Here is a 19,961-nt window from a genome sequence, read left to right as displayed (position 1 = left end):
TTAGCAGATCCTCTGCTTGATTCTGACTACATAGGAGATATCGGAATCCTGATTGGAGCTGACTACTATCATCGATTCATTCTGGGATCAGAAGAATCTATGGGTATGAATATACTCAAATCAGCAGGAGGTATATTGATGACAGGACCTATACTAGATCTTGAACCTTCAACTCCTGAAAAATCACATCATACAGAAACTGTAATAGTGGCATGACTAGGCAAGAACAGTCACCACTTAAAATCCCCCACATGATTGATGATGGATTAGAATCTGTACATCAATTGTGGGAACTTGATGCCATAGGAATAATTCCTGAACAACCAAGTCCTGATGATGTCTGTGCATACAATCAGTACTTAGAAACTGTACAGTACCATGATGGACAGTACTGGGTAAGGCTACCATGGAAAATAAACCATAAAACCTTACCTACCAATTATCACATGGCTTATAGTCAATTTAAATCGCAACTAGCAAAGCTAAGAAAAAGGCCTGAGCATTTAAAACTCTATCATGAGATTATTGCTCAACAATTAAAGAATAAGTTCATCGAAGTCGTGAAACATGACAATAAGCAAACAGGCTATTTTTTACCACACATGGCTGTAATGAGAGAATCAAAAATGACTCCTTTACGGATAGTTTTTAATTGTAGCTCTAAATCTGGACCCCAAGGTACCAGTCTAAATGATTGTTTGCAAACAGGTCCAAGTCTAACTCAGAAATTGTATGACATACTGTTGAAGTTTAGACTTAACAAATATGCGTATTCAGCAGATATAAGTAAGGCCTTTCTAAGAGTTGGCTTACAAGAAGAAGATAGAGACTTCACTAAGTTTCTATGGGTAGAGAACCCAGAAGATGTCAATAGTCCTGTAGTGACTTTCAGATTCTCATCAGTTCTTTTTGGCACGACAAGCAGTCCATTTCTATTGCAAGCAACTCTAGATACTCATCTGAAGAAATCATCAAGTCCCTGTAAGACTGAAATCAGTCAAAATCTATATGTAGATAATTTTCAAGGGACAGTTAACAGTACTACTGAACTGTTACAATTATATCAAGAGGCCAACAAGGAGCTACAAGGTGCCAACATGCCACTACAATCTTGGGCCTCTAATAATGCAACATTGAATAATCAAATAGCAAGAGATTACCCTGAATATCACGTACCAGAATCACAAAAGGTGTTAGGTATGGATTGGGATTTAATATCGGACACAATATAGATCAAATCTGTGCCAGTAAATTACAACATCACTACAAGAAGGGATTTGCTTTCACAAGTTAGCAAAGTATTCGACCCACTTGGTCTACTAAATCCTTTGATTATCAAGTGGCGTTTATTGGTGCAAGAAGCATGGAAAGCTAAGGTTGGTTGGGATGATCCACTACCAATCCAGTTACAAAAAGCTTGGATGGAAGTGGCTCAAGAACAAACTTTGGTTGAAAAGATAATCTTTCCGAGACACATAGTCGAGGAAAATGAAGAAGTATCACTACATGTATTCGCAGACTCGTCAGCCAAAGCTTTTGGAGCTTGTGCTTACTTAGTGACTTCTAATCAATCATATCTTATCACCTCTAAGGCCAGAGTCGCTCCATTAAAAAAGAGGACTTTGCCTCAGATGGAACTAACAGCACTGCTAACTGGCACACGCTTAGCACTACATATCAAACAAGTCTTGTCTACCATGAACATCAAAGATGTCATCATATGGTCTGACAATGAAGCTGTCTTACAATGGGTACGAAACGACAACTGTCCAACTCCATATGTAAAAAATCGCGTCTCGGAAATTAAAGAAATTTCCGCAGGCTTTCAATTGTTGCATGTACCAACAAAGGATAATCCAGCTGATCTCTTATCAAGAGGTATGACATTTAAACAGTTTGCAAAGGCAGATATTTGGTTTCATGGGCCTCGATGGTTAGTGAATGGTAGTTGGCCTGAACAAAAGCCACACGTCATTACGACACAAACCATAACTACCACCAGGCAGCAAGCTCAAATATCAGTCTTGGATTGTACTCGTTACTCCTCGCTCATCAAATTAATCAATGTAACACCGAACGTGTTTCATTATCTCAGGAAAAAAGGTATAAAATACACTTTTCCTGATGCACTTATCTATTGGGTAAGACAAGCCCAGAGAGAAACTTATGGGAATAACTATGAAAATCTTCCGCATAAGTTAAAACACAATCTCGGTCTGTGGATAGACCAAGAAAATCACAACATTCTGCGTTGTGGAGGGAGACTGAAACACGCAGATATCAATCTAGATACCGTGCATCCATGGCTTTTACCAAAAAATCATTGGGTCACAAGGTTGATTGTGTTGCATACACATCAACAAATCATCAAACATGGAGGAGTGTTAGACACACACTCACACAAATCAGACAGCAGTACTGGATTCCTCAGGGAAGACAGTCAGTCAAATCAATCTTGAAGAATTGCATGATATGCCGAAGGTACGATGCAAGAACTTGCTCTTATCCAGGGCCACCACCCCTACCAAAGGAACGAGTGGTCCATCTACAACCTTTCGAAACGACAGGAGTAGATTATACAGGAGCAATATATCTAACAGGGACTGCAGATAAGCAACCTATCAAGGCATACATCTGTCTGTTCACCTGTGCTACCACCAGGGCAGTACATCTAGAGGTAACACCCGATATGACTGCTCAATCATTCGCAGCACGCCGATCATGCCCTAAGCTGATGATTTCAGATAACGGAGCAAACTTGGTAGCTGGAGAAGCATGTCTACGGGAAATCTGTTCCCATCCTGCAGTTACTTCCACACTGGAACAGCGTCATTGCAGATGGAAATTTATCCCTCCGAGAGCCCCATGGCACGGAGGATTTTATGAACGGTTAATAGGAACTGTAAAAAGATCCTTGAGAAAATCTCTACACCGTCAGAAAATCAATCTTCAAGAACTCCAGACAGTAATCACGGAAATAGAATCAAGGGTGAATAACCGGCCGTTGACTTACTTGTCTGAGGATCCTACTCAACATGAGCCATTAAGTCCTGCCCACCTAATGTATGGAAGACTTCTGACTCCAGTACCATCTCTAGTGGATGATGAGATCAGAGATCCCTCATATGTGGGTCAGAGCGAGTTGGTTCAGGGGTATAAGCATCTGTCCAGCCTAATCCAAAAATGGAATGATGTTTGGACAAAAGAATATCTTACATCTCTACGAGAACATCACTATGGGGCCAATGTCCCACATAATATAGCTAATCTCCAACCTGGCGATATTTTCTTGGTAGACAGTGATGGCCCTAGGGCTGACTGGCCATTAGGTAAAGTTGTCTCAGTCCATCCAGATAGTCAGGGGATTTTGAGAATAGTCAAAATCCTGTCTAAAGGAACAACTTCCCTGAAGACATTGGACAAACTCATCCACATGGAATCAGTGAGCCAGCTGCAGTTAGATCCTGAGAGACCTCAAGACACTCTAACTCCACAAGACCCACAGACTCCTAACAGACACAATCGTCCACAACGGACAGCAGCACAAAAGTGCAAGCAAAATTTGCACTTGTATTATCAATCCAATGGAGAGTAAATAAATACATATGGTTACTATTGTCCTAAGTATTGGACTCTGTGCCAGTTCTCTCCCTCTGGAAGATGTGGGAAATTTTTACCCACCATATCTAATAATCATCTAAGAAATGTATAATTTCTATATCATATCTAAATCATATCAAAATCATATCTAAATCGTATCAAAATCATATTAGAATCATTAAAGATTCATTATATAGCTTGATCCTGGATGACAATGGCACCATGAACACGTACGCAACAGGGGCCCTTTTGATGCCTACGTGACTTTGTACATGATCTCTCAAGGATCCAGAAGCTTCTAGAAGGATTTGTTAATTAAAAAACTATTGGAACATTTATTCAACATCCGGTAGATTAAAAATCGAATCCTTAATAAGATTCAGTGGTTCTTTCAAATACTACTTATAATCTTTAAATCTTATATCTAATTATATTATAATCACATCTTATTTCAATCATAAGTCTAGACTGTAAAAATAATCAATCAATATTCATAGAAGGCTACCGTGCTCAGAGCATGGCAGGATCTCGGAGGGCGAGAAGCGCCCACGACGATGCCTCGAGGCACTCCGCGTTTGTTTACAACTGAGTGAACAAGAGTGACTGATCCTTAGCGAACATTACCAGCTCAAGGACACCTTATTTAACATTTTATCGCCAGTGAATACTCTCTAGAACTGGGGGAGTACCTGGACAATATCTACAAGGAAAATCCTAGAACATTTACATAAAATAAGAGTGTATAGTGGAGATCACGGTGACACGGTTTCCTCCACCTTCATTCTTTATCTTTATCTCCAATCATTCTTCTGCAACTGCAGGATAATCACGTAGCAACGCTACCAGATCATCATACAGCAACGCTGTAGCAAAATATCGTGCCTAAACTCAACAAGGGAGAGTTAATCAGTCTGGCAAACTTGTCAGACAGGCACCCCGACTGGCAGAGAAGTATATTGAAGGTTATTTGGTATATGATTGGCCAATTGTATGCTTGTGTAGCTTTAATATCCTATAAATCTGTCTGTTGGTTAAAAAGCGAGGCTAAGCCTCACATATCAGTAAGTTTATTAAAATTGTAGTGTAGCTGTGAATCTTATCCAAGCACTGAACCTCATGAGTGTCCATTGTGTCAGAAAGAATTCAGCCTCAATAAGTAAAAACCTCACAAGTGTCCATAGCATTGGAAGAGATTCACTCAAGCTAACTGTATCATATAAATTGAATATGTCTGCATATATATTTGAATATATAAATTAAGTTATCAATTGCTTGCTTAGTTATTTTTAAGTTATCATATAAGTTCATTTAATTGAATATAATTTCTAGTACTTACTTAACAATATTTAGACTACATTTAAGGTCATTTATTATACTTTTACAATTTAATTTGTTGTTTATAGTATAAGAATCTATTGGCTGTAAGTTATGGTGCTAGGTTAGACTATGTATGTTTAAATCCCTGATTTAAACAGAGCCAGTGTTCAGTCATACAACTGAATTTATTAAATCTTATCCTTGTATAAAATACAAGCTGATGTGAGATCCCTGTCTACAGGTGGACTGGAACTTCTATCAACAAGTCATTCACCCCACCTGTCCCTTACAGCCCACAGTCTGTCATTAGGAAAAGAGGGGCTAGGATTTACAACCCTAGCTAGAGATTTTAGTTGAATTAATTTGCAGACAGTAATTTTTTAATTTAGTTCAGTACAAGTCCCTGGTAGTCTCCTCTTATATTAATCCCAGCAGGTTTTTCCCACAACCTGCTCCAGAGAGTGGGTGAGGTGTGGAGCATGAACACTGACCTGCTCCAGAGAGTGGGCGAGGTGTGGAGCATGTACACTGACCTGCTCCAGAGAGTGGGTGAGGTGTGGAGCATGAACACTGACCTGCTCCAGAGAGTGGGCGAGGTGTGGAGCATGTACACTGACCTGCTCCAGAGAGTGGGCGAGGTGTGGAGCATGTACACTGACCTGCTCCAGAGAGTGGGTGAGGTGTGGAGCATGTATACTGACCTGCTCCAGAGAGAGGGTGAGGTGTGGAGCATGTACACTGACCTGCTCCAGAGAGTGGGTGAGGTGTGGAGCATGTACACTGACCTGCTCCAGAGAGTGGGTGAGGTGTGGAGCATGTACACTGACCTGCTCCAGAGAGTGGGCGAGGTGTGGAGCATGAACACTGACCTGCTCCAGAGAGTGGGCGAGGTGTGGAGGCAGGGTGACTGTGGGCAGGCGACCTGTGGGGTCAGGAACATACAGAGAGCCGTCCATGTCCTTCACCATCCGGGCCGCCAGCTCCCAGTGTCCAGCGTCCAGGGCAGCGTGCAGAGGACTCGCGCCGGACTTGCTACATAAGGAGGACTGAGCACCAGCCAGGTGGAGGAAGCTGCAGGTCAAGGTGCACTTGGCACGAGCCGCCTGAACCATGAGCTGAGTCAGGCTCACCACTGACCTGCCTCGGGGCCAGCAGGCTCTCCATGGGGCCTCGCCTCTTATGGTGGATATTACTTCATCAACACCTGCACCAAGCTCTCTTACTTCATCAACACCTGCACCAAGCTCTCTTACTACATCAACACCTGCACCAAGCTCTCTTACTACATCAACACCTGCACCAAGCTCTCTTACTACATCAACACCTGCACCAAGCTCTCTTACTACATCAACACCTGCACCAAGCTCTCTTACTACATCAACACCTGCACCAAGCTCTCTTACTACATCAACACCTGCACCAAGCTCTCTTACTACATCAACACCTGCACCAAGCTCTCTTACTACATCAACACCTGCACTAAGCTCTCTTACTTCATCAACACCTGCACCAAGCTCTCTTACTACATCAACACCTGCACCAACCTCTCTTACTACATCAACACCTGCACCAAGCTCTCTTACTACATCAACACCTGCACCAAGCTCTCTTACTTCATCAACACCTGCACTAAGCTCTCTTACTACATCAACACCTGCACCAAGCTCTCTTACTACATCAACACCTGCACCAAGCTCTCTTACTACATCAACACCTGCACCAAGCTCTCTTACTACATCAACACCTGCACCAAGCTCTCTTACTACATCAACACTTGCACTAAGCTCTGTTACTACATCAACACCTGCACCAAGCTCTCCCAGCTCTTTGATCTTTGGACGTTCTTGCTTCATTATATGAAGGAATACCTGTAAACACATTATATTGTTGTAACACATGCACCAACACCTGTATACACATTACGACGTAGACCGTGTGCACCATCTGGCAGCTGGTGTAACAGGTGCACCAGCAGTTGTGCACCATCTGCCAGCTGGTGTAACAGGTGCACCAGCAGTTGTGCACCATCTGCCAGCTGGTGTAACAGGTGCACCAGCAGTTGTGCACCATCTGCCAGCTGGTGTAACAGGTGCACCAGCAGTTGTGCACCATCTGCCAGTTGGTGTAACAGGTGCACCAGCAGTTGTGCCCCATCTGCCAGCTGGTGTAACAGGTGCACCAGCAGTTGTGCACCAGCTGGCAGATGGCACGCGCGGGCTAATGCATTCCCACATGATCTGATGTTTCCATAGGAAAATTGTAAACATCATATAATCTGATGTTTCCATAGGAAAATTGTAAACATCATATAATCTGATGTTTCCGTAAGAAAATTGGAAATATTATATGATCTAATGTTCCCAACACTGAAATATAAGAAAAACAGTTAAAAAAACCGAAATGAAAAAACGAAAAAATTAAAAAATAAACTATTCTCACAAAATGAATGGTATGGTAAACAACGCAGCAAAGTTCCAATTCAATATCACAAAAAATAATTAAATCAAAATGAAAATAATTAAAAATCTATGAAGATTAAATTTATCAATGCAATCAAAAACAGTGAAATGGAATTGTAACCTTTTTAGTATAGCATGTGTGTTGCTCTTACATGTATCAGATGGCGCTGTGTTTCAAGAAAAGCACAGTTTTACCTGCCACGGGAGTGGCATCTATACTTATAATTACGAAATGAATGGTATAGTAAACAACACAGCTCAATTCCAACACAATGTCACACAAAATAATTGAATAAAATATCATATAAATTGAAGTCTATGAAAATTTAATTTATCAATGCAATTGGAAACATTGAAATGGAATTCGTGACATATTTAGTATTGCGTACATGTTGGTATTATGTGCAACAGAAAGCGCTGTTTTTCAAAAATGCATGTTTTTACCTGTCACAGGGGTGGCATCTATATAGTAGGTATATAAAAAGACGCGCCTATTCGAATGCAACGTTGTGTCAAAATTTCAAAGTAATTGGTGAAGAACTTTCGGAGATTACAGCGAGTGTTGCTCTTACGTCCAACAGATGGTGCTGTTTTAAAAAAAAAAACATGTTTTTTCCTGTCACAGGTGAGGCATGTATATAGTAGATATGTGAAAAGACGCGCCTATTCGAATGCAACGTTATGACAAAATTTCAAAACAATCAGTAATGAGGTTTTGAAGATTTCCCTCACATGAAAAATACATGAAAAACTCAGTTTTTCAGGAAAAAAACATGCTTTTTACCGTCGCAGACGAGACACTTATATAGTATGTATATAAAAACATGCTCGGATGCGAATGAAACGTTGTGTGAAATTTCAAAGCAATGTGTGAAGATCTGTCGGAGATTAGCGGTTATGCACAAACGAACATTGTTAATTTTTATTTATATAGATATAGATACTAACTGTGAGGGATCTAGATCCCTCAGCTAGTTTTCCTAGTTTCTAGATTAGGCTAGACACTCTAGAAACTGAAGCTTTCAAAATAACATATGCTTGTTGGGTGTTGAATGAAAGCATATGTTACGGACTATCATTTGTGAGTAGTTAGAAGTCTGTGATTGCTCTGTAGAGAGAATTACAGAGATTTTCCTGTTTCTGTGAAATAGGACGGTGTGGTACTTGACTAAAAACCGTTAGAGGTGGGGGGAGAGTGGAGTGAACGTTGCCTTTCCCCCCACATGGGATACATCGCTCCTGTGTTTAGGCCTCCCCCTCCTTGTGACGTCACAGGACGCCCGAGGGTGACGGAGGCATATGATTGGGTCAGGCATGTGTGCTCCAAGCCTAGTTTTGGCGCGAAGAGCTATAGTTGGATCCGGCACGAGGAGCCGTGCCGGCTCCAAGCTGATTGGTCAAGACAAGGTAGGGAGAAGGTATGGGCATTTTGAGTTTCCCTAGCGCGGGAAATCGTCAGTCGGAGCAGGGTAGCAGGTGGACTAGGACGTGTCTGGGTGGAGGGGGGGAGTTTTCCCCCTCCATCCCGTTAATCGCGGACGTTACCATGTTAACTAGCAGGGATGGCACCCCTGCTATCCCTGGTTGTGTCAAGGCCCAATTAGGTGAATGGGGCCAAGGATTTACGGAAGAAACAGTAAAAACCTAAAGAGACAGTTGACTGTGTTCACCCATGAGGCAGGCTGGCAGAGCCTCATGGTGTGACAGGTGGGTCGAGTATCCTGTCTAGTGGCAATGGACAATTGGTGTTGGGCAGTATAAGTGAGTGTGATATTACAGGCCCATGTTGGACTTTGCATTCCGCCAGGCTGCGTCAGTGTGGGGACGCCGCCGGCCATTGTCACCCCCCAGCTGCATGGGTACTTCTGTGGGCGGCAGCCTGCCAGCCCGCGGCCACCCGTGGCCACCCGTGGCCACCCACCCAGGCCACCCGCGCGGCCAAACCCCACCCCCACCCCGCCCGCCAGCTCAGCCGGTGGGGTGCTATGACGTCATGCGCTACCCGTGGCCACCCCCCAGGCCACCCAGCGGCTCGGCCCGGCCCGTGTGCGGCCACCCACCCTGGTCACCTGCGCGGCCAAACCCCACCCCCCCTCTCAGTTCGGGAGGGGCGCTGTGGGCCATGCCTAGGCCACATGCCTTGGCCACTTTCCCGGGACAGCCTAGGGCCACATCTTGTCGACGCATGAGGAGCAAGCAAGCTAAGTGTTGTCAGCTAGTGTGGTAGTGACTTGGGAAATGAGGAAAAAAATAAAGGAAAGAGGGCAGTAGAAATGAGTACTATTACAGTGTGATGGGTACCGGTGGAAATTCACGGAAAGAGCTTGTCTCAGAGCCTCGCCAGGCTTGAGAAGCAGCTGAGTGACAGCTGTCAGTAGGGCCAGGTGATTGATAGGGGCGGTACCTGGAGATAGATATTATACACAGGACCACACTGTATGTATAGTAGACTGACTAGAGTATGTAACCAGTCAGTGTAGAGATTTACCATATAAGTGATCCAGCCTGTCGATTCTATATAATCGTTCAGACTGGATTAATGCCATAGAGTACCGTAAAATTATAATCATTAGAGGTAGTTAAGTACAATTACTTGGTGATATAATTTTCATTGATTATGTGAATGCCATTTCTATGTGTTCATTTGCATGTTTATGTACTGTGTTGTGTGGTAAGTCAGTAGATGTGATTGCTGACTGATTGCCTAATGATGTCATTAGCATGTGGGGTATGCTGACGGCATCATTATGTTGCAGGTTTGTGCAGTATTGTTTCAGTTTATACGATATTATTGCCCCAGGAACTGTGTTGAGGGTTTAAGGGACCTCTAGGATTATTCAGGGTGATTCACAGTACTTAATGAGAGCAGGCAATTGATGGGTTAATTGCCTTGCTGAGGTAAGTGTGTGTGTTCACAGTATTCCTTTGCAATCGGGTGCAAGAAGATAAGAGGGGGCCAGTAATATGAGTATACTTTTGTGTGTTGCACAACCGTGTGTCATTATTGTGTGGGCACAGTAATTAGCGAGTTGCAGTAGCTGCAACCATATGTGGGCAGTGCTTTTATGATGTTGCATGCCATTGTAGTGTGACCTATGTAACGCTGGGGTTACTTTGTTTCTTTAAGTTGTGTTGAGGACTTAAGGATTCAGTGAGTTAATTAAGTAAGGGGTAATTAACTGGATAAGGGGTGCACACTTAGTATTGTGGAGTGAGTGAGGGCTGTTAAGAGAGAACAGTGTTGAGTTTGAATGAGATACGTCTCAGGGGCAATTAATTGTCCATGTGACAACTAATTGACCACTCTAGCTAATTATGTAATTAGCCTTCTCATCATGAATTCACGTAGTGGGAGAGAGTCTGTCAGTATTTGTGTTAACGTAATATGCTCGAGACTAATTACCTTTCTGGGGAATAGCAATTAGTGGCTCAGGTTAATTAGTGGAGTAATTAACACTGGAGAGCTCCGATGACTCGGTAAAGCGAGGTCATGGAGCTAGCATAAATCGTTGTATTAATCATATCCTATCTGAGGACAGTGGATTAGTGGCACATCTTGTTAATTAGGGTAATTAACTCCTTTCCCGTGAATTCACAGTGTTTGATGAGACCTGCTTAGGCAGTGCGGAGTGAGACGTATTTATGGATGATTAATTATCGGTCCTGGTGACAGTTAATTAATCGCTCAGAATTAATTAGGGGCTTAATTAGGGTAATTAACACTCACTAGTAATTTTTTGACACAGACTGTGGAGAAGCTACCAAGTTAGGGCAGGCTTAGTTAACGTAACTCAATGGGGATGTATTTAGTGGTCCGTTTGACCTTAATATGTAATAATTGAGAATTACTCACTGAATACTTGCAAGGAGTCAAGTGTGATGTAATATATGTTTGAGTTATTGTTAACAAGAGAGACAAGTGTTAAAGATTAACGTAGAGTATCATCATGTTGTTGTCTAGTGTGAGACAATTGTTTGTGATTACCGTAGTACTTTGTTGCTGACTGCTGCTATCAGTCAATTAACGTAATTAATCACTTAAGGCAATTTCTTTTGGTTGTCGTCTGGTGACGAGAGTAGAGTCATCTAGGGATTTGTGGAGCTGTGTCCCAGAATCCCGCCTTGCCTGTCTTTGTTACTGTTTACAACAGGGCAACTTCTTGTTGGGAGTTGCAAAGAGTGTTCACACTGGGTTGTGATAAGGGGGGTCACTGTTGAACTCCCGCCTAGTTACGTGGGTCTCTCCTGGGGGGGCGGGAGGACCCCTAAGTTTGTGATTATAGTAGCTGTCAGGGAAACCGAGACACTATTGATTGCCTGCTTGTGTCTTTGTCTTCAGTGGATATCCTTCATTTGTTCAGTTAGTTCATGTTGTCAGCCCGAAGTGTCAGCAAGATGGAGCCTGCTGTCACTTCTCGAGGGGCTGTTGAATAGCTGTGTTGCAAATGCCACTTGATGTACAGTAACGTAACCATTCGCTGTGGTGTAACTTAGTCTGATATTTTTCTTTGATTTGCAATATTGCGTCATCAGTGGGCACACGTGTGTTCAGGTTAGTTCAGTATGCAGCCACACAGCAAGGGTTGCTATTTAGCTGTTTGTTATCGTGCCACTGGATGGACATTAACGTAACGCAAACTCGGTAATGTAGTAGTTAGACTCTTGTTATTAATAAATTGTTATGTTATAGAAAACGGTCTTTGATGTCAACCCTTCAACCATATTATTCCACCATATTTCTGCATATTATTATTAAATGTTGATGTGATCTTGATAAGGCGGCTGTTCTTGGGAATTCGAAATTCCAATTCACAGCGCCACATCAAATATAAATATTTGATTGTGAGAACCCGTCGGTTACCCTTTATTAGTTTTAACGTCCTGTTTAACTAGGAGGAGCCAGCGGCCTCTTGTGGACAGGTTTTCACTCTTGGTGGTGGAGGCCTGGCGGTTTGCTCATGCTTTTCCTTTTTCTATTGGACTCATGCTTAACTGCCGTGAGCAGACTTTAAACTTGTAGTCCACCTCCTAAGGGAGGTAGGCGTAGAAAAAAATCTCACACTAACTGTACCTGGCGTTACTGTGGTTCAGCAATGCACATGCGTTGTTGAGCCACAGCAACTTTTGTCGGTCTCCCATTCCACCCCACCACTCCCTCCTACCCCATCCCCTCGTCCTCCCAACCATTCCTCACTCCTCCATCCCTTCATCTTCCCGACCATTCCCACACCCCCATCCCCCTCGTCCTCCCCACCATTCCAACCGTCCCTTTATTCTCCCACCATCCCCCACTCCACCGTCCCCTCGTCCTCCTAACTATTGCCTAATTTAACGTCCCCTCGTCCTCCCCACCATCTCCCACTCCCTCATTCCATCATATTCCCTACCATTCCCCTATCCCCCATCTCCTCATCCTCCTAACCATTCTCCATTTCACTGTCCACTCGTCTCCACCATCCCTAACTCCCCTATTCCGTCGTCGTCTCCACTGTAACCCGCTCTCTTGTAAACTGTACCCAAATGGGTTCATGAGTGTCGCCGGGGGTTCAACAGTCAGGGAGCTTAGTTAATAAGCACCATGACTGACCAATCCTTATAGACGATCATTGGTGCGGTGGTCACGGTACTGTGTACGTTTAGGGGGTCATCCTGGAAGGCATGGGTTCGAATCCTGGCCGAGTCAAAGAGTTCTTAGTGATATATATATATATATATATATATATATATATATATATATATATATATATATATATACATATATATATATATATATATGACGTACCTAGTAGCCAGAACGCACTTCTCTGCCTACTATGCAAGGCCCGATTTGCCTAATAAGCCAAGTTTTCATGAATTAATTGTTTTTCGACTACCTAACCTACCTAACCTAACCTAACCTAACTTTTTCGGCTACCTAACCTAACCTAACCTATAAAGATAGGTTAGGTTAGGTTAGGTAGGGTTGGTTAGGTTAGGTAGGGTTGGTTAGGTTCGGTCATATATCTACGTTAATTTTAACTCTAATAAAAAAAAATTGACCTCATACATAATGAAATGGGTAGCTTTATCATTTGATAAGAAAAAAATTAGAGAAAATATAATAATTCAGGAAAACTTGGCTTATTAGGCAAATCGGGCCTTGCATAGTAGGCAGAGAAGTGCGTTCTGGCTACTAGGTACGTCATATATATATATATATATGTATATATATATATATATATATATATATATATATATATATATATATATATATATATATATATATATATATATATATATATATATATATCACTAAGAACTCTTTGACTCGGCCAGGATTCGAACCCATGCCTTCCAGGATGACCCCCTAAACGTACACAGTACCGTGACCACCGCACCAATGATCGTCTATAAGGATTGGTCAGTCATGGTGCTTATTAACTAAGCTCCCTGACTGTTGAACCCCCGGCGACACTCATGAACCCATTTGGGTACAGTTTACAAGAGAGCGGGTTACAGTGGAGACGACGACGGAATAGGGGAGTTAGGGATGGTGGAGACGAGTGGACAGTGAAATGGAGAATGGTTAGGAGGATGAGGAGATGGGGGATAGGGGAATGGTAGGGAATATGATGGAATGAGGGAGTGGGAGATGGTGGGGAGGACGAGGGGACGTTAAATTAGGCAATAGTTAGGAGGACGAGGGGACGGTGGAGTGGGGGATGGTGGGAGAATAAAGGGACGGTTGGAATAGTAGGGAGGACGAGGGGGGACGGGGGTGTGGGAATGGTCGGGAAGATGAAGGGATGGAGGAGTGAGGAATGGTTGGGAGGACGAGGGGATGGGGGAGGAGGGAGTGGTGGGGTGGACTGGGAGACTGGAAAAGGTTGCTGTGGCTCAACATCGCATGTGCATTGCTGAACCACAGTAACGCCGGGTACAGTTAGTATCTATATCTATATAAATATAAATTAAAAATGTTCATTTGTGCATAACCGCTAATCTCCGACAGATCTTCACACATTGCTTTGAAATTTTCACACAACGTTTCATTCGCATCCGAGCATGTTTTTATATACATACTATATAAGTGTCACGTCTGCGACGGTAAAAAGCATGTTTTTTCTGAAAAACTAAGTTTTTCATGTATTTTTCATGTGAGGGAAATCTTTGAAACCTCATAACTGATTGCTTTGAAATTTTGTCATACGTTGCATTCGAATAGGCGCGTCTTTTCACATATATACTATATACATGCCTCACCTGTGACAGGAAAAAACATGTTTTTTGGAAAAACAGCGCCATCTGTTGGACGTAAGAGCAACACTCGCTATAATCTCTGGAAGTTCTTCACCAATTACTTTGAAATTTTGACACAACGTTGCATTCGAATAGGCGCATCTTTTTATATACTTACTATATAGATGCTACCCCTGTGACAGGTAAGAACATGCATTTTTGAAAAACAGCTCCATTTGTTGCATATAATAGCAACATGAACGCAATAATAAATATGTCACGAGTTCCATTTCAATGTTTCCAATTACATTGATAAATTTAATTTTCATAGATTTCAATTTATTTGATTTAGAAACCCCATCTGTTGCATGTAAGAGAAACACATGCTATACTAAATATGTCATGATTCCATTTCGATGTTTCCAAGTTCATGTATAAATTAAATTTTCAATTTATTTAAATTTTGATTTAATAATTTTTTTGTGATATTGCATTGGAATTTTGCTGCGCTGTTTACCATACCATTCATTTTGTGAGAATAGTTTATTTTGTAATTTTTTCGTTTTTTTTCATTTCGTTTTGTAACTGTTTTTCTTATTTTTCAGTGTTGGGAACATTAGATCATATAATGTTTCCAATTTTCTTATGGAAACATCAGATTATATAATGTTTACAATTTTCTTATGGAAACATCAGATCATGTGGGAATGCATTTGGACGAGGGAGTGGGAAATGGTGGACAGGAGGAGGGGACGAGAGTGGGGTATGGAGGGAAGGACGAGGGGACAAGGTGGGAGGTAATAGTGAGGCATACGAGGGAACGAGGGAATTAGGGATAGTGGGGACGAGGGGACAGTGGAGTGGAGAATGGTGGGGAGGAATAGAGGATAGGGAAGTGGAGAATGAGGGGACGGGGTAGGGGGGGGGTAATGGTTTGGGAGGACGAGGGGATGGGGGAGTGGGAGACAGTGGGGAGGACGAGGGGACTGCACAGTGGGGAATTGTTAGGAGGACGAGGGAATGGTGGAGTAGGGGGGGATTGTGAGGATGACAATGGGACGGAGGAGGGGTGAATGGCGAGGAGGAAGATGAGGGGACGGGGGAGTGGGTAATGGTTGGGAGGACGAGGGGACAGAGGAGTGAGGAAAGGTTGGGAAGACAGGGAAAAGGTAAGGAGGACTGGGAGAGAGGGAAAGGTTGCTGTGGCACAGAAGCATATGTGTTGCTCAGCCACAGCAACGCGTGGCTGGGTACAGCTATATTATATATATGTATATGTAAATGTATATATACTTAGTATTACCAATCTACAACATTCAATACACAATTTAGCCCTCTATACCACACACACTTTCCCCCAAACAACATGAAGACTAGGTTAACCACCTGCCACAGCTGGTGCACTTTGTACACGTTCATGGGGGTGGAGTTTGTGGTTACTCACACGGCCCACGTCGCCACCATAACTAAGGCCACACGCACTTTAACCCTTACAATGTAGCCCCGCGCGTGCCATCTGCCAGCTGGTGTACAACTGCTGGTGCACCTGTTACACCAACTGGCAAATGGTGCACAACTGCTGGTGCACCTGTTACACCAACTGGCAGATGGTGCACAACTGCTGGTGCACCTGTTACACCAGCTGGCAGATGGTGCACAACTGCTGGTGCACCTGTTACACCAGCTGGCAGATGGTGCACAACTGCTGGTGCACCTGTTACACCAGCTGGCAGATGGTGCACAACTGCTGGTGCACCTGCTACACCAGCTGGCAGATGGTGCACAACTGCTGGTGCACCTGTTACACCAGCTGGCAGATGGTGCACACGGTCTACGTCGTAAATTTCACTACTGGTGGACACAATACCAATTTCTGTATGGTGGACATGATACCAACTGGTGTATGGTGAACACTATACCAACAGGTGTATGGTGGTCACTATACCAACTGGTGTATGGTGAACACTATACCAACAGGTGTATGGTGGTCACTATACCAACTGGTGTATGGTGAACACTATACCAACAGGTGTATGGTGGTCACTTTACCAACTGGTGTATGGTGAACACTATACCAACAGGTGTATGGTGGACACTATACCAACTGGTGTACGGTGGACACTATACCATCTGGAGTATGGTGAACACTATACCAACAGGTGTATGGTGGACACTATACCAACTGGTGTATGGTGGACACTATACCAACTGGTGCATGGGGGGCACTATACCAACAGGTGTATTGTGGACACTATACCAACAGATGTATGGTGGACACTATACCAACTGGTGTATGGTGGACACTATACCAACTGGTGTATGGTGGACACTATACCAACTGGTGTATGGTGAACACTATACCAACTGGTGTATGTTGGACACTATACCAACTGGTATATGGTGGACACTATACCAACTGGTGTATGCTGGTCACTATACCAACTGGTGTATGGTGGACACTATACCAACTGGTATATGGTGGACACTATACCAACTGGTGTATGGTGGACACTATACCAACTGGTGTATGGTGAACACTATACCAGCTGGTATATGTTGGACACTATACCAACTGGTGTATAGTGGTCACTATACCAATTGGTGTATGGTGAACACTATACCAACAGGTGTATGGTGGACACTATACCAACTGGTGCATGGTGGGCACTATACCAACTGGCGTATGGTGGTCACTATACCAACTGGTGTATGGTGGTCACTATACCAACTGGTGTATGATGGACACTATACCAACTGGTGTATGGTGGTCACTATACCAACTGGTGTATTGTGGACACTATACCAACAGGTGTATGGTGGACACTATACCAACAGGTGTATGGTGGACACTATACCAACTGGTGTATAGTGGACACTATACCAACTGGTATATGTTGGACACTATACCAACTGGTATATGGTGGACACTATACCAACAGGTGTATGGTGGACACTATACCAACTGGTGTATGGTGGACACTATACCAACTGGTATATGGTGGACACTATACCAACTGGTATATGGTGGACACTATACCAACTGGTGTATAGTGGACACTATACCAACTGGTGTATGGTGGTCACTATACCAATTGGTGTATGGTGAACACTATACCAACAGGTGTATGGTGGACACTATACCAACTGGTATATGGTGGACACTATACCAACAGGTGTATGGTGGACACTATACCAACTGGTGTATGGTGGACACTATACCAACTGGTGTATGGAGGACACTATACCAACTGGTATATGGTAGACACTATACCAACTGGTATATGGTGGACACTATACCACCTGGTGTATGGTGGACACTATAGCAACTGGTGTATGGTGGTCACTATACCAACTGGTATATGGTGGACACTATACCAACTGGTATATGGTGGACACTATACCAACTGGTATATGGTGGACACTATACCAACTGGTGTTTGGTGGACACTATACCAACTGGTGTATGGTGGACACTATACCAACTGGTGTATGGAGGACACTATACCAACTGGTGTATGGTGGTCACTATACCAACTGGTGTGTGGTGGACACTATACCAACTGGTATATGGTGGACACTATACCAACTGGTATATGGTGGACACTATACCAACTGGTATATGGTGGTCACTATACCAACTGGTGCATGGTGGACACTATACCAACTGGTGTATGGTGGTCACTATACCAACTGGTGTATGGTGGACACTATACCAACTGGTGTGTGGTGGACACTATACCAACTGGTATATGGTGGACACTATACCAACTGGTATATGGTGGGCACTATACCAACTGGTATATGGTGGACACTATACCAACTGGTATATGGTGGACACTATACCAACTGGTGTATGGTGGTCACTATACCAACTGGTGTATGGTGGACACTATACCAACTGGTGTGTGGTGGACACTATACTAACTGGTGTATGGTGGACACTATACCAACTGGTGTATGGTGGTCACTATACCAACTGGTGTATGGTGGTCACTATACCAACTGGTGTATGGTGGACACTATACCAACTGGTGTATGGTGGACACTATACCAACTGGTATATGTTGGACACTATACCAACTGGTGTATGGTGGGCACTATACCAACTGGTGTATGGTGGACACTATATCAACTGGTGTATGGTGGTCACTCACCCGCGTGATGGTGACCTGAAGACGGAGAGTGACGTCGGGGGAGCACCAGGCTAGTGTCAGCAGGTTGAGGCCATGGGAGGTGGTGGTGAGCGGGGCTCCAGCTGCCAGCAGGAGGGTGGTGATCCTGCACCGGTTACTGGTGACGGCCAGACACAGCGGGGAGACGCTCCAGCATCCCAGGGGCTCCAGGGACGCTCCTGACCACAACAGCTGACCTGCCTGCTGGGTGTCGTCACACAGGCTGATCACACCCAGCAGCTGCTCGTACATCTCTCCTGGTCCACCCTCAACCTGCACAATGTCACAGTCTTAGACAAATGTCGCTCTTCTTGTTGATGGTGAATCATCACAAGTTTGTAGGTGAGTAAACCTTTAATGTTTCGCTTATGTACTGGATGATCGAGAACTTACTCAGGTTGAAAGCCGTCCCTTAATAGTTACTTGCTCGGAAAATTTTTTTGAACATTGATGGAGGGATTTAACTCTACACTAATGTTGTGTATTTCGTATACGCTGAGCCAGAACTAAGTTAACAACCTCTCGTGAACATTGTATTGTACTCCACTCTAGAGTGACGTACTGCTGCACAATGACAGCCAATTTCAAAGCTGGAGAAATTGCTGACCTGGAGAGCGTGCAGAGATCCTTTACTGCTAAAATCCACTCAGTAAAACATCTAAACTATTGGGACCGACTAAAGAGCCTAAAACTGTACTCCCTTGAGCGCAGGCGGGAGAGGTACATAATAATTTACACGTGGAAAATATTAGAGGGGCTGGTCCCAAACCTGCACACAGAAATAACATCACATGAGACCAGAAGACATGGCAGGATGTGCAGAATACCCCCGTTGAAAAGCGGAGGTGCAACAGGTACTCTGAGAGAGAACTCTATCAACATCAGAGGCCCGAGACTGTTCAACACGCTTCCACTACACATAAGGGGCATAACTGGCAAACCCCTCACAGTGTTCAAGAGGGAACTGGATAAGCACCTCCAAAGGATACCTGATCAACCAGGCTGTGACTCATACGTCAGGCTGCGAGCAGCCGCGTCCAACAGCCTGGTTGATCAGTCCGGCAACCAGGAGGCCTGGTCGACGACCGGGCCGCGGGGACGCTAAGCCCCGGAAGCACCTCAAGGTAAGGTTGTAGGGGGACGGGCTCTTATGTCGTGTGGACACGAGCTTGTTCCTACTTGTATCAGAGTACGA

At 43.8% G+C, this 19,961-nt stretch overlaps 1 protein-coding gene across 1 annotated transcript in view; it reads right to left on the bottom strand.

The window, feature by feature from the left end:
* The window catches only part of LOC123766503 (ankyrin-2-like), a 52,327-nt gene that overhangs the window by 18,275 nt on the left and 14,091 nt on the right, over positions 1 to 19,961 (bottom strand). The window contains exons 2-4 of the mRNA XM_069304660.1: positions 18,749 to 19,039; positions 6,621 to 6,785; positions 5,787 to 6,215 (exon numbers count right to left, since the gene is read on the bottom strand). Of these exons, the coding sequence (XP_069160761.1) occupies positions 5,787 to 6,215; positions 6,621 to 6,785; positions 18,749 to 19,039 (885 nt within the window). The remainder of the gene's footprint in view (positions 1 to 5,786; positions 6,216 to 6,620; positions 6,786 to 18,748; positions 19,040 to 19,961) is intronic.

Source organism: Procambarus clarkii, chromosome 5, assembly GCF_040958095.1.
Source record: "Procambarus clarkii isolate CNS0578487 chromosome 5, FALCON_Pclarkii_2.0, whole genome shotgun sequence".
Classification (NCBI taxonomy): Eukaryota; Metazoa; Arthropoda; class Malacostraca; order Decapoda; family Cambaridae; genus Procambarus; species Procambarus clarkii.
Note: the sequence above shows the minus strand (reverse complement) of the source record. Positions and strands in the feature narration are given on the sequence as shown.